The sequence below is a fragment of the Cucurbitaria berberidis genome, assembly GCF_010015615.1.
Source record: "Cucurbitaria berberidis CBS 394.84 unplaced genomic scaffold K460scaffold_3, whole genome shotgun sequence".
In the NCBI taxonomy this organism is placed as follows: Eukaryota; Fungi; Ascomycota; class Dothideomycetes; order Pleosporales; family Cucurbitariaceae; genus Cucurbitaria; species Cucurbitaria berberidis.
Genome location: NW_024468937.1, coordinates 2,330,405 through 2,345,148, shown reverse-complemented (window position 1 = coordinate 2,345,148; position 14,744 = coordinate 2,330,405). Strand labels below are relative to the sequence as shown.

The following is a 14,744-nucleotide window of genomic DNA, read 5'->3' as shown; positions in this document are numbered from 1 at the left end:
ACGCTTTGAGCCGAGCTCGGTCCGTGAAGCATTTGACACGTGAGCCACGGCGGGAGCGGTTACGATGGCCAGCCACTCTCCGCTCAGCAGGCAGGCACCGCACTAGATGCGATGGGTCGGACGAGACGCAGAGTAGGAGTGAGTGGAATGTCGAACCGTGGCTCCGAAGGTGAAGGATGCAAAAGTTTTGGGCTGAAAAGCCCCCTGCCGATACAGTTACTGGTAATGCTGTCAGCGCACTAGCCAATAGCAGAGGAGGCAACATGATGCATAAGCAAGTTAGGTATTGATCTCACGCCGCTCTTTCGGCCACGACCGAACCAAATTGAGTATTTGTAGACTATTATCAAGGAGTTCGTTGGTTCGATACGAAGACTTGACTAATCTGGAAGTCTTCCTACTTTGTCATAATAGCATCAGACCGACTGCTCGCTTTGCAATGGCGAACATAATTAGGCATTCCATCTGTTGTGTATTTCAAACAGTCAATGGTCGTCAAAGTGAAGCATAGAGCCTCCGCTTGTTATGACGCTCAGAGCCTTCGCCGTCTACGCCGTTCCAGATGCAAAAGCCGACACCACGTTGATATGCTTGTGGCACCCCTTGATAGTAATCAGATGGGGGCCATCAGCTGGCCAGTAGGCAGTGAAGTCTAAATGCTTATCAATGAGCTTCATCTTAATAAGAATTTTGCACTCAAATCTCTCTTCTCCGTCTTCCCCGTTCTTGGGGACATACAACTCGATATGTTCCTTAAGAGGCATAAGGTTAAACACGACCTTGCCAATATAGAACGTCTTGCCTACAGTCGGACGTTAGTCATGCCATAAGAAGCTGTATATCTACACAACATACCCCAATTTCGAGCGTGTGAGCGCGTATAGAAGTCTTCTGTACATACATCAGACGCGAACAGATCATGCTCAGCGTTCCAATTGTTAGACAAGCGATGAAAGACTTGTAGGTCTTCCCATTCAAACTCGTGCACAGGCTCAAATTCGCCTTCTCCCTAATCACGAATTAGATACCACATCCCGTATTAGTAGAACGTTAAATTACTTACCACCTTGATGATCCACTTGATAGTCTTCTCAATATATCTCTGTCCGTCAATTAACACCTTCCAGTCATCTTCATCGTGATCAAGGACCTCATCCGAGTACAGATGTGGTTCGTTCCGGATATGTTGATAGATGCCGATGCTCTGACAAGGCACTCTTGCGGGGCCGTACTCTTTATTTTGAGCCCGTAGCAGGGCGCCGGTGGCGACACCAACAGCTCCTGTATTCGAAGGAGCTGCGAGTAGCTTAATGTTCGTCTTGTGCGTTTCATTAATTCGGATAAGGGTATCGGTGATAGCTTCCTTCAGTGCTGGGGAGTCGCCGAAACCGCCGGCCAACGCGACCTTGTCTACGTTGGCATACTTCAATGCATTACTGATTTGTTTCTCCATCAGGTTCGAGATCGTCGTGAGGCTAGGCATGAATATTTTCTCCATATCTTCGCTGAAATCATAGGTTAGTAGGCCCAATCTCGTCTTACAGAGAAAGACTTACAAGCTCAATACAAAAGAGTTGTCTCTGATTCGGCTGTTCCCCTCAACTCTTTGCAATCCCCTAATTGGGAATGGGTACAAAGGGCTCCTGTCGGCTTTTTTGGCCTTCAGTGAGAAAGATCGCTTGACCAGATTCTCGAAACGTGGCATCAGGTCCGAATCGACTATTCTCTCAGTCTCAAATGTGTCCTTCTCCGGAATCTGTGCTTTCTGGAGTTGTTGGACCGAGAACTCGCGAAATCGCCTGTTCAGGTCCCCAGACCCGCATACTACGCCTGTGAAATTGTGTGTTAGGTGTTTTCGCGTAACGATCTAGGGGAGAAATGACCTACCAGTCGCAGGAGTAACTTCCCTACCAAGTCGAAAAGGGTATTCGCGGCCGATTGTGTATACCCCGACATCTGTAGTACCCCCACCACAGTCTAAGAGTACGAACACTTCACCCCCCTAGCAACAGTCAGCTTCTACGGCCCATGCAACATTTGCAAAATTAGGAAGCTTACCTTTGGCGGATAGAACGTGGAGGTCAATGTATACGTTGCGGCAGCTTCAGCTTCGTTGACCATGAAGAGGTTGCAGACACCGCCGTTATCAACGCCAAGATGAACCTTCCTCATAGCCTCCTGCAAGCACGCGCTCATCCTTGCGTTTGCAGAAGGATTCCAACACACAGGAACGCAGAACGTAATCTCCACTAAGACTTGTTAGAAGTGAACATTCAGTGTCCAAACGCAGCAAGACTTCTACCTTTACTACCATTGTCGAGACCATGGTCTCGTCGTAAGATATCCTTCGTGTGCTGCAGATAGCACACTAGTAGATCGAAGATGACTTTTTCATCCTTCTTAATGATCTGAGCTGCCTTAAGCTTCTTAAGCACCTCCATCAGCTCTTTCCTCATAGGCTTCAAGTACGAACTCTTGTCTAACAGCAGCTTGACGTTTGTGACATGTCCCAGTTCTACATAGTCACCATCAGGGAATTCGCGTTGTCTTTCTATCTCATACCCATAGGTAATCTTTAGCGCTTGCGTTCTGTCTTGAGAATATGTGATTTCCGTAGGAACTTGTCTGTCAGCCCTGTGAGGCGTTGGGTCATCTGGGAATTCCTGGATTGTGAAGATGGCCTTTCCAGTCCCAGAGCCTCTAGCGCAGGCAACAGTAGTGTATTTAGTGCCGAAGTCGATTGCGAGACGGAAGTCGGGCTGATTAGAAGTGGTTTCAATCGTCGACCGGCGTTTTGCAGGTCGTTCAGGGCCGGGTACAGGGTCGATCGTACGGGACCTGGACGGAGTTGGGTTGGGTCGCTTGCGGGTCCTCTTTTGCCCGGACATGGCTGGTTTTTGCTACGATGTTGTGGCGTGTGAGTCGCCTAGAGCTAAAACAGCTGCTATTAGAGGATAGATTGAGAGGAAGTCTTAATGGGTTAGTGGAAATAAGCGATATCGTACTATAGGGCCCCAGCGGATGTGGCACTATGTGGCAAAGTGAGTGACTACCAAACATGCATAGGTGAGGTAGTGTGGGTGGGTATAGGTCAAGCGCACAAACGCGGTAGGATTTGGCAGGTAGTGCAACCGGTGAGTGTAGCATGCAGAGAGATAAACAGATGGGAACAAAGAATGTCCGATGAGTGAGGTGAAGGTGGCTGGGAAGGTCAGTTCAGAGGCGGAGAGAGTATTGACGCACCTTCCCGTCTAGCATGCACCTTCCCGCGTAGCACACACTTTTCTCCCCAAACCCCAAACAATGAACGTTAGCAATAGCGATATGAGTCAACAAGAAACCCCTCGATTAATCCTACATCCCCCAAAACCTGAATTGGCGTCGAATCCTGGCTCTGAAGCCATGGCGAGAGCGACGCGAGCTGGCACACCTGCGCGGCAATGGGGCAATAATGAGAACGCGTTCATCTTCAACTACGTGGACGAATGCCTGGGAGACCAACAACACTACAATTCCACGATAGCGAAGAGGATTTTCGATTACTCGGGACGAATATTGACATACAGCGGAGTCCAGACGCAGCTGTATCGTCTTATGAGCAAGTTTGATCAGACAGCCTCTGTACAACAACTGCTGCAGGATGGTACAAAATGCCTAAACATCAAAAACCTCCCGGATGAACTAGTGCGCGAGATGAATCAACAGCGCCTGGAGTGGAACCTCGGGGAGTTGGTGAGAGACACATTCTCTCGCGATGTTGCAGCCGACATGGGTAAAGATAATGTACAGACTCCTGTAAGTAAAGCCTCTATCTTTTACTATTAAAGCAGTGCTCATCTCGTTTAAGATCAATATCGAATCCCGAGACAGACGGTTGCCTAGTATCTCGAGGTCATATCGAGAGCAAACCGTAACCGACTCGGACATGACGGAGGACGACCCAACAGATGCTGAGTATGTGGACAGTATCCTAGATTCCGCTACCGCAACGTCACAGGATACTAGCAAAGGAGACGTAAAGTGTCCGGAAGAAAGGCAAACTGCTCCCGTAGCACTCCAGAAGGTCGAACAGCCAATTGTCACTCGACCAGCTCCCTCGCATATGCACCCTGGGGGATCTACGCAGAAACGGCAGGCACCACCTATTGAGGTGATCGACCTGGACGAGGCTACTCCACCTTCTTCTAAGCGACTTGCTCTGGACAGGACAGTGAAAGTGACTATGGACTCGCCGAAGCCATCAGCGCCTTCGGAACATCTGCGTACTCCAGATAGTGTCAGCCATCCGCCTCGAGAGTTGCCGACCGATGCACCTCCAAGAGGCAGTATAGCACAAACAATCCATACACCCACAGCTCAAAATATCTCTTCGACGCCTCAGCCCCAAGCGCTCAACAAAGCGATTGAAGGAAAGCTTGATGATTTGAACTATCTCGTGCTCTCACTATTGCAGGAGCGTGTGGAATTGAAGAACCCGATGACACCGGACATGGAACAGAGGATGAGAAGTGTCCTGACGAGCATGCAGCAAGAGCCTGGGCATCTCGCTCAAAGGTTACTTAGTTACCTTGAAGCGGCTGACGCTGCGAAAAAAAATTTGTCAAATCAGTTCCGAGCAATGGTCGGCCGTCAGATTCTTGGAACGAGTCCGGAATTCCCCCCAATTCCTATTCAGCGAGAGGTCGATCGAGACTGGCAGTCAATTCGGCAAGGTATTAAGGATGCATTCACGAATGAGGTTGGTGTTGATATCCAAGGTCCAATTCCAACACTAGTGTCTGCAGGCTATGTTGCCAGTACCATTGATGAGCTGTTAGATGATCCTCGGGTCCGAAAAGGACTCTTCTCTAAGCTTGAAGGTCACTTGAAGAGCCCACGCTTAGCACAGTCGTTGATGAGTGCTTTATTCTGCCGCTGGCTATTCTTCACCCCGGATACAATGTGCGAGGGAAAGCACAATGAGTTGACAATGAAGCAGTATGAGGCGATATCGCTTAGTGGTATGTACGTGGATCGTCTCTTGACGAGAATCTTACTGATAACATGATAGACGGTCTGGCAGGGGTGCAGCGTATTGACGTGCTAGGCTTCAGCCTACTCTTCGCAGATCAAGACTTCCAGAAAACCGAATTGCAGAAGGCTGCAGTTAAACTGGTCACGCGCTTCCGTCACATGATGAAGAGCGCGTGTTCAACCGCGTCAGGTGTCGAGAGCATCCAAGATCCCGAGGCTTGGGCTCAAGGAGCTTTGAAACTCAAACAGAAGCTTATGATCAGTCCTAAGGAGTACCGTATCCATTTCTGTCTCCCGGCGACGCTATTCGACCCTACGTGGATGATAGCAGAGGATGCAGAAGGGTATCGCTGCCCATCCGCAAAGGCGAAAGGGAAGGAAATCCTCGTGTGTCTTTTCCCTGCGCTCGTAGAGCAGAACAGCAGGACTTTTGAAGCTGGGGCAGGCATATCGGATGCACTGGTCAAGAATAAGAAGTTCTTCCCCACGTGGCAGGAGAAGCGGGGGCTCAATCCGAAGTGCGTGATATCGAAGGCTGTGGTTGTGATAGTCTAAGGAAAAGACGGTTGCCATCCAAGATGAACGCACTAGTGGATTGCGGTGGAACGTGATGGCCACTCGAGTTCATCAGATATGTATAGTATAGAAGTGGATAGGCTGGGTACTTAGGAGCTGATTGGCTATCCTATAGAATTCCCATCATTCCAACATGACTATCCGCAATTGCAATCCAAGCCGCGCGATAACACATAATTCTATCACAAGTGTGCACTTGTATGCGCATCGAGGGCGTAACTGCGGGTTGATGCGGTATTATTTACACCGCAACGACATAATCATTTTTTTATATTGCCAAAAACTTCTTAACAACATACAGACCTCAAACCGCGGCGCACGCCTAATGACGCTCCGGCATCTGGTGCTGCCTCTTCAAATAACTCGTCTGTCAAACGTCAGTGTCCCACTCTGCCACACCTTCTCTCACTGCCACCCCCAATCAGAAGACTTACCTCATCAAGCACACTCATTAGCCTCCCCTCCTCCCTCACAACCCTCATAACACTATCACTCACACACCCCTCCAGTACGACCTTGCACCCTCTTGGCAACCACCTCAGAATATGAAACGCATTTGCATAAACACTGGTTGCACCTGACACTCTCCCCCCATCATCCGGTAAGCTTGCCCGCAATATAATCTTGAAGCTCTTCAACCCCCAGCAGTAGCGTAAGCCTAAGCGTACTAGGTCGGCGAAGCCGTCAAGAATATCGTGGTGCGAGGGGATTGTCAGGACGACGTGTTTGATGAGGGAGCGGGAGCGTTGGTGGAGGGCAGAGAGAGTGTAAATGCCAGAGGCAAGAGACAGAGTGAAGACATTATCGCTGTAGAGGACTTGGCGGGCTTCTCTGTATATCAATTTGTTCAACCGTAGGATCTCAGGGACTATAGGATCTTTCCCTGGCATGTGCTCAGGGCCTAATGTCATTCGAGGCTCCGGTCGTATCACGGTGCCGCAATGTGGGGTGTGGGTGTGCGCGGTGGGGCAGGGTGTGGTAGCATGGCCGTCTTCGTCGTCGTGTTGCTCGGGGGCGCGATCAGCATGAAGAAGGATAGGCTCGGCGCGATGGAGAGCCACATGATAGACGTGAATGCGGAGTTCAGCAGGGAGCTTCATGAAAGGAAACGTCTGCGTAGGACCACTGATCTGTTCGTCCGAGGGCGCGACTTGCGACTCGGTCAATCTGGTCGGTTCGGGCGTGAGAAGGCTGTTTCGAGGTCGCGTAGTAGAGGGACCTGACAAGGTGTGCTCCTCGCTCACATTGTCTTCCGCTTCTTCTGTCTTCAATCTTTTAGGTAACATGATCCTCTCGTGGAAATCCATCTGGTCCGGTATCATATGTCTTCTTCTTCTCTTCCCCAAGATCGCGCGAGTCCTTTGATCCATTCTCCAAACTTCGAAGGCCTCTTCGTATCAAGGGCGGTGGCGGTCAAATGGGCTCGATCGGAATCTGCGCGCATCAATTTGCTAATGTAATAAGTTTACTCGTCGTCGAAACTCGCGTTCAATCGATGTCACGCTTGCGCGCATCACTGTTCTTCAACTAACAATACATCCGCAAAAAGAAGCTGAAAATAGAATGCTGCCGCTGCGACCGTCGAGAGCAGCGACTTGGGTCGCTGACAAGGCGATGGCCTCGCGTTTTGCGGGGTTGAAAGCGATCGCTAGCTGGATCGGCAAATCGTCAGTGCGCATAAAGACGACATCACGTGTGCATCTAGCACAAAAATGGCCAAGTGGAGAGATGGATGTGGTTCGTAAGTCGGATGGTGGGATCTCTCGATTTATTAAATTCTCGGTCTTACTCACTTTCTACGTAGCTGCCATTGGCTTATCTCGTTGAAGCCTGACTCGCACTGTGGGATTGAAAACAGAAATGTGGCAGTATCAACTCAGCTAGCTATCGCATTGAAGCCAATCCACCTCTATAACAGTTACTACTGTAGCACTTCTCGGCTGCTCAAGGTCGCACATGCAGCTCATGCACACCCCATGCTCATCATGAACGTAAGAATGGCTCTGCCTGAAGGGAATCATATCTACTGCATGCATCAATCCAAAGAATCCTTGACTCTCAAGCTTCTCCCTGTAACTTTCGCCATGGGGTCGAGAAGCTTTCAAATCTCTCCGTCCGCCCAGTGAGTGTTGCGGACGGAAGGAATAAGCAGGTGAATGGGTAACGTTCCACACCAAATATCAGACAAGGAAAAATCAAGGGTCGCTATCTACCCGCGCAGTCACCTTATAAGTCAATCAGGTTGTTGCCACCGGGCTGCCGCTGCTGGTTCTGCTGAGCACCAAAGGGATTCGCATTACCATACGGATTGGCGCCGAAGTTGCCTGCCGGTCCAGTTTGTGCGGGCATTATACGATTCTGCTGAGGCAGGCCAGTAAACTGAGAGTTGAGGAAGGGATTGTTGCCAGTTGCATTGGCACCGATTCGGTTCAGGCCAGCACCGGCTGAGTTGACGAATGTCCCAGGAGCCGTATGTTGGGCAGGCATACGGAGGTTGCCAACGTTTCCGAACGTATCCTGACCCTCTCCTGTCGCAAGAAGGGAGTTGAGCCTGGCGGCATGCGGGTCCATCTCCTTCTGCGGTTGTTGCGGCTGCTGTGGTTGTGCTGGATGAGGCGTCGAGAAAGACACCGGAGGGTTGAACGAAGTGTTGTTGAATTGTGTTTGTGTCTTTTGCTCGTGGAGGGTGTTGAGGTTCGGTTGTGTGAACGCTTGCGTGGGCTGCGGTCGATTGAACGATTGAGCGAACGGGTTGTTAGATCCAGTGGGTTGAGGCATTAGAGACTCCTGGGGTTTGTTCGTTGCCCACGGATTATGGCTGCCAGGTTGGAGGGTGTTCTGGTCCTGGAGCGGTTGCTGCTGCTGCTGCTGCTGCTGTTGGCCCATATCGCCGCCGAACCCGCCGAATTGGCCGTACGGGTTATTCATGTTGAAAGCAGTTGGCTGTGGTTGAACAGTTTGCTGTGGTTGCATATATTGCTGTTGCTGGCCACCGAATTGATCGAGTCCAGTAGGCTGCTGCTGCTGCTGGAAGCCACCATAGCCACCAAAGCCATTTTGATAGCCCGTCTGCTGTCCTTGAATACCGGTTGGTTGAGAGTACGCGTTGTTGAGAAATCCGGTGTTCTGAGGTTGCTGTTGGTTTTGGTCCACGAGATTGCCAAACCAGTCCACTTGGCCCTGTTGCTGATATCCCTGGTTGTTGCCCGTGGGTTGATAAGTGGTTGGCTGCGCGGTGGTCTCCCCAAAGAGGAGGTCTGCGTTTGTCTGTTCTAGCTCCTTCCGACGCAACTCCTCCTCCTCTTTACTCAACTTAATGGCCTTTGCAAGATCGTCGTCGTCACCCACAGTCGTAACAGTGCGTTGCCGGCGTTTCTTCTCTTCCTCTGCCTCGTTCTTGCTCGCTTCTAGGGCCAGCCTGAGCTCAAGGTCCTCCTCCTCGTTCCTGCGGGGTCGACGCTGATCGCCATCGCGCGGGCGTCTGTGTGAACCTTCTCCGTTGTGTGGGCCTTGCCCTCCTCCAGGAAACTCCTCGATACCCGTCACGCGCGATTTCCACGACTTCCGGTCGGCTCGTTCGGCGCGTAGCCGTTCCTCATCCATTATCAGGGAGGTCAACTCCTTGGCTGCCATTCGTACTGCGCAAGTCTTAGTCAAGCTCGGTTGAGTTCGCGCATGTCAACGACTTACCGTTCTGGCCAACATCGCGCCCATCCTCGTCAATATGCTGAAACTCTCGCAATGTCTTGATAATGTAGATGTTCTTGCGCGCCCACGTCACCACCAGCTCCGAGCCCTCATGCAGACAGTAGTCGAGCACCTTGAGCGATTTCAAGACGTGACGCCAGTTCTTCCCCCTGTCGTTGAGTCGCTTGTCGAGCATATCCATGACTTGGTAGAAGTCGGTCGAGCTGGGGCAGCTGTTAGCGCAGCTTCCGCGATGGCATAGATGCCCCTACTTGTTGAAGGTGATCTGAGCGATCTCGGCCATGTCGGAGCCTACAGGACCCCACGGGTCGTTGCTCGTCGCTATAAGAGGATCGCATCAGTCGTCATGTTTGTAGGGCTAATTCAATTAATGCGTACCATTGCGGACCTTCACTTCCACCCCCGAGTAACCCTTGGTCACGTTCTTCACGCTGCGCACGACTTTACTCATCTTGCTGGAGGTAGTATGTAGACAGAGAGGTGGGTCAGAAGTATGCGCGACTACGGGGACGCAAATAGGGTGTTGGGGTGGGTAGAAAGCTATCTGGGTGCTGGTGACGCAAGTCTAGCTTGGCAAGGGACAGCCGAGCACGAGCTAGCCAGGCGATGGTTAGGGTTATGTGTACGGAGCTTTTCGGTAGTACAAAGAGTCGCAATTCGGGGCAGTGGAGTGGCAATACTGGGAGGTAAGAGCGATGGAGGTTCGTCTGAGCGAAGCCGGGCGAGGCTGGGAATTTGGCGCTCCTTCCGATCTAACGTTGAGCTTGGAAGCGCAGGGTTCCGGTCGGCCAAACTTGAACCTCTCAGGCACACTACTACATAAGACTGATTAATGAATGAGTATACATGTATTGTATACTATCCTGTGTCATGACTGACCTCACACATGTAGGCCTATGAGTTGTCAGTTGCGCTCAAACATGGGTGTTCCAGAGTTAACCCATCGTTTGCCGCAAGCCAAAAAGGCCCATCAAGGTACCGTATACCACCACCCCCCTCTTCGCCTCGCTTGCGTTTCCATTTGCCGCAGGCCTACTAATGTATTCAAACCTGCGTGCGCTACTTCACAATCATATGCACTTCATGATAACGTCATCTTCACATTTTCTTTTGGGGTTTCCTACTTTGGGCACAGTATTTGTGTGTAGTCTAAGGGCGGATGTAAATCCTTCATTAAGTACCAGTCTAGAGAGTGCCTGTGTGTGCATATAAAAACCAAAGCCAAAAATAAAGTGACCAAGAAGCGAGCCGGACGCCCTTCCCAGTCTTTGTATAAGGGACGCCCAACTCCTGCCATCCGAGCACAACTCCGGGTGCCGAGAGCAGTGTATCACTGTACCACCTCCAAATGAACCCAGATAGAAAGGAGACTGCAACAAAGGAGATGTTTGGTCTGAGAGTACAAAGGAAATGTCCTAAGAGAGACTAACCGACGGGGGAATGAACTGTCGCCTTCCTGCAAACCCATGGCAATCGCCATGCAGGATACTCGAGCAATCGGATAACACGCCAACCAGTGAGAAGGAAATCTTTTGTGAGAACACAGGGGTATAAGTCCTGCCGAAAAAAACACCAAGGGAAAGGAACTCGAGAGTCGAATGTGCTACTGATACAAAATGGATAGTGACAGATTTACTGCACAGCAGGGGCCCACATCTCGCCTCCCATCCGCTGCTGATTGGGGTTGTAGTGGTCCGGCTCGGTGCTGTTGGGGCGCCGGATGTTGTGATTCTGATAGTACATGCTGTTCTGCGGGTTGTACTGTGGCTCAGGGTAGACATAGCCGTTGTCTGCAGCTCCCGGAGATGGGATGGCTTGCTGGGACGGGGACTGCCAACCCATGGTCGACATGTGAGGGCTGCCATTGGCGCTACTGGTTCCACCAGGCTGGTTATGGTTTGCCGACGCCGGTGGCTCTAGAATCGGCGGTGGCCCATATGCGCTCGGATGTGAGGTGATTGTGGGTCGAGGGCCACTCACGTTCGAAGCATATGACTGCGGGGTCAATGCAGGAGAAGCACGCGGGCTAGGCTGGGGCATCTCGTTGCGCATGTGAGGGGGAACGTTCATGCCTCCCATGTAGGCATAGTCAGAGGGCTGACGGTGCATGCCAGGGACAACACCTGCAGGCATCCCGTTGGCGGGAGAGAGGGATAGGGTGCGGTCGTTCGGGGAGGGCGTGTTGAGTGGCGATGCCGTCTCGGAATAATCGCCACCGTCAGAGCGACCAGTCCTGCTCGGCGCAGTAGCACGCGAGGCGAGAGCAGCGGCGGTGGCAGCAGCAGCCTCTTCAACTGTGCCAGTGTGGTGGTTCTGGTGGCGGGTCAAGGTAGTGCGGCGCGTAAAAGTCTTCTGGCAGTCGGCATATGGGCACTTGTAGGGACGCTTTCCAGAGTGAATGCGGCGATGACGTGCCAACGAGCTCGAGTCACTGAACGGCTACACTATACGTTAGACTTGGTCAGAGAGACGCGAGACAGGAGAGAGGTACCTTTCCACATCGCTCGCACATGTGAGGCTTTTCGCCAGTGTGGACACGTTGGTGGACCGTCAGGGCCGAACGCTGAATGAATTGCTTGCCACAGTTGGGGTAGTCACACACGTGGGGACGGATGCCGCTGTGGATACGTTCTACACATGTCAGTGCGATACTTTTGGTGTTGCGGCCCAAGCTTCCTTACCATGACGTGCGAGGTCACTGCGTCGCGCGAAGCCTTTACCACAGGTCGAGCACGCGAAGGCCTTTGGAGGACCCGTGTCAGACGCGGGGCGACCACCGTTGTGCTGCTGGGGATCGGACAGCTGTTGCTGTTGGGGAGCGTACGCGTGTTCGGGGGGCGTTGGGATATAATTGTTGTTGTTGAGCATGGGCATTGGGGCCTGCAACTGTGATGGCGAGGGATATCGCATGCCGTTCAGGTGTTGGGGAGGGATTGCTGGGTACGAGGGTAGTTGCTGCTGCGGTGCTTGCGACGAGTAGCGCGACGAGTCTGACGGGTGAGGCGATACGCCACGCTCCGAGCCGTTCTCCGACTTGATGCGGCCGCCGTTCATGTAGGGCGGCGCGCCGAAGTGCTGCTGCTGGAGTTCGTGCTGCATTGCGTGCTGCATGCCGAATGGTACTCGTGTGCCTGCATATGCTGTTAATCGCGTGTTCAGTATCGTGTCCAGCTCCATTTGCCTTGATGGAGGAGCGTATTTCGCGTGACGGAGACTCGACGAAAGGGCACGATTAGGCCCAACGAGCAAAAGACGGGACGGTGCGCACCAAGTGAGGGAAGAAGCGGGCTGGCGGAGAGCCTCGCGGTCGCAGACGTCGCAGTGTAAGGACGATGATGGTCAACGAGCCGCGTGAGTCGCCGCAGTCGAGGTGGTCCGTCCTAGGCGTCGAACTCTCGGGTCGGATCGCGTGTAGGTCAATGCAGAGGTTGCACTACAAGTTGAGGTCAGTGTCGGTGAGTTGAGCAGAGGGGACAGCAGCGATGGCCGTGGGGCCAAGGGGAGGAGCGTCGCGCCCCAAAAATGGTGGGCGTCGCCGTCACGCTGGCCACGTCCGACGAGTGGAAAAGGGGATCGAGCGGTGTGAAGGGCCTGCAGCGGCACTGCGCGGGCTGCACGGGGCGAAAGAGGACGGTGGAGAGCGGGTGTACGTACCTGTGATGGATGTCGGGCGGCGAGAGGGCAGGGCAGGGGATGGCAGTGGATGGAAGACGTGGTGTTGAAAGGTGCAGGTACTTCTTTCCTTCGCTGTTGCGCGTAGTTGCCCAGAAAAGAGGCGCTAGACCCAAAACAGTCTTGGCGGATGAATCCGATCCCCCTAGCCGTGGAGTTTTACAGGACAGGCAGATGCGCGACGGACGTCGACGGCCAGTGCGCGCTGGAGCTTTCACGCTTTTACACTTTCACACTTTACGCTTCCACACTTCCTTTGGGGGTATTGAAATGATATCGTGCACCTAACACAGGCAGTCTTGACACTCTGAGACCTGTCTTGCCAACAAACGACGTCCACGCCGTGGGTGCCCTTCTGCCACAATTCCCAGGGGGGGCGACTAGCAGGCGGCTGATTCTTATCTTTATTTTTATTTTTATTTTTATCCTTATTTTTATTCTTCAGCTTGCCCGCGAACCGCGAAACCCCGACGTCGTTGCTGATGCGGTTCCGGAGAGTCGTCTCTTTCCCTTTGGATTCTGCTGCTCGTGCCGCAGCTTCACGGGGACCGGGTTGATGTTGGGATCCAAAGGGCCCAAGACTTTTTGCGAGTGTTTCTCCCTGTGGCCGGCAAAAGGAATTCGATATCGTGGCTGGATCTCAGTGTCAGGGTCCTGTGCGCTCGCTGACTGTCTGTCTTGCGTCGAGGAATGCAAATGCTAGGGATTGCACAGCTTACCTTTGTCAGATTGGCTCTGCTGTGCCTCTCCCCGTTTCAGTGACGGGATGTGTTGGGGTGAGATGCTGGTCAAGCGTGGTCAGGCCAACTCTGGAGATCTACGTGTACAGCTTTCTTGAACATGTGGTGCGTGTGAAATCAGGGACCTGGGGTGTTCAAATACCAAACTCGGACGTCTTGAGCATCACGCACGCAGACGTTTGATGAGCAGCCCTATCCTTGGGCTCATGTCGCGCCCTCGCAACCCGCCAATTTGTTGACCAGTACCCTTCGTGCTAGTGCTCCGCTGCTAGCTGTCAAGGATGCACAACCCGAGCGGCAGCCTACAACTATACGTCTTGCTCTGTTGATTCGCACGCTTGCTTTGCATGAAATGAGCCTTTGCCGGCAAGCATGGTTTTTGAAAAAGGGCACGCAGCTTGAGCGAAGCGAACAAGACTCTCCCTGTGTTACCATGGGTTTGTCACAATTCTGGAGGCACACACCATCACCCAGCGACGCAGCGATTCCTTGATAGTGGCTGGGATTAGAGAGCATGGGCCACACTTGGAAGGCCTATGGAAGGCCGCTAGAAAGGAGGAAAAGCACGGTGCCCCATCCGGCCCGAGCAACCAGGTGACGGCGAAACATGAAGCGACAGCATAGATGGAGTGTCTTGAGCACCCACACACACACACATACACGAGGGCTGTGCTGCGACGCTGGCATTGGCAGACGCTGGCCGCTGTTGTGTGGGCAGAGTGTTGCTCCTTCTGCCGTGAGCCGACCCCTGATTCTGCCGGCCATTAATTGACCACTCGGGCCGCCCGCGAACTGATGGTGGCTGCAGCCGCCTGCAAGTTGGAACACAGACATTTCCGCCAAATATAGAGCTATAGCCCTCCACCACACCACAGGCTAGTAGGAGTGGAGTAACTACAGGAAGCATGACATCATAGAGGACAGGTTCTCATTGGCATTAGCATGCGAAATGCGGCGCTTAGTTTCCATGTCCCTCCCTCCCGGAAGCTCCTCCTGCCTTTTGCAGCCCCTGAAGGAGCGGAGTGTCCCCCTGTT

The 14,744-nt window shown here is 52.6% G+C and overlaps 5 protein-coding genes across 5 annotated transcripts; 1 reads left to right on the top strand and 4 right to left on the bottom strand.

Annotated features, from left to right (window-relative positions):
- Positions 1-542: 542 nt before the first annotated feature.
- K460DRAFT_416606 (uncharacterized protein) lies at positions 543-2,888 on the bottom strand (the record flags this gene model as incomplete). Its single annotated transcript, XM_040937820.1, has 7 exons — positions 543-802; positions 856-1,009; positions 1,064-1,505; positions 1,557-1,830; positions 1,888-2,002; positions 2,059-2,249; positions 2,303-2,888. 7 exons carry the CDS (start codon positions 2,886-2,888, stop codon positions 549-551), a joined length of 2,016 nt encoding a protein of 671 aa, XP_040787894.1. The 3' UTR covers positions 543-548.
- A 514-nt stretch (positions 2,889-3,402) lies between these two features.
- Positions 3,403-5,776, top strand: K460DRAFT_430243 (uncharacterized protein; the record flags this gene model as incomplete). Its single annotated transcript, XM_040938319.1, has 3 exons — positions 3,403-3,772; positions 3,867-5,000; positions 5,051-5,776. The coding sequence occupies 3 exons, from the start codon at positions 3,403-3,405 to the stop codon at positions 5,566-5,568; spliced, it is 2,022 nt and encodes a 673-aa protein (XP_040787893.1). The 3' UTR covers positions 5,569-5,776.
- Positions 5,777-5,911: 135 nt separating this feature from the next.
- Positions 5,912-6,875, bottom strand: K460DRAFT_405594 (uncharacterized protein; the record flags this gene model as incomplete). The annotated part of the gene is made up of 2 exons (XM_040936870.1): positions 5,912-5,956; positions 6,024-6,875. The coding sequence occupies 2 exons, from the start codon at positions 6,873-6,875 to the stop codon at positions 5,912-5,914; spliced, it is 897 nt and encodes a 298-aa protein (XP_040787892.1).
- Positions 6,876-7,336: 461 nt separating this feature from the next.
- Positions 7,337-10,002, bottom strand: K460DRAFT_366210 (ENTH-domain-containing protein). The gene is made up of 4 exons (XM_040933323.1): positions 9,676-10,002; positions 9,549-9,618; positions 9,280-9,500; positions 7,337-9,227 (listed from the first exon to the last, which is right to left on the bottom strand). Exons 1-4 carry the CDS (start codon positions 9,746-9,748, stop codon positions 7,816-7,818), a joined length of 1,776 nt encoding a protein of 591 aa, XP_040787891.1. The 5' UTR covers positions 9,749-10,002; the 3' UTR covers positions 7,337-7,815.
- Positions 10,003-10,929: 927 nt separating this feature from the next.
- Positions 10,930-12,474, bottom strand: K460DRAFT_405592 (uncharacterized protein; the record flags this gene model as incomplete). Its single annotated transcript, XM_040936869.1, has 3 exons — positions 10,930-11,736; positions 11,789-11,928; positions 11,979-12,474. 3 exons carry the CDS (start codon positions 12,472-12,474, stop codon positions 10,930-10,932), a joined length of 1,443 nt encoding a protein of 480 aa, XP_040787890.1.
- Positions 12,475-14,744: the final 2,270 nt, after the last annotated feature.

Coding starts and splice junctions, on each gene's coding strand:
- K460DRAFT_366210 (XM_040933323.1), bottom strand. CDS start 9,748: ATGAGTAAAGTCGTGCGCAGCGTGAAGAACGTGACCAAGGGTTACTCG. Junction 9,501..9,548: donor GCTCAGATCACCTTCAACAA/GTAGGGGCATCT, acceptor CAGCTGCCCCAG/CTCGACCGACTTCTACCAAG. Junction 9,228..9,279: donor GCGCGATGTTGGCCAGAACG/GTAAGTCGTTGA, acceptor AGACTTGCGCAG/TACGAATGGCAGCCAAGGAG.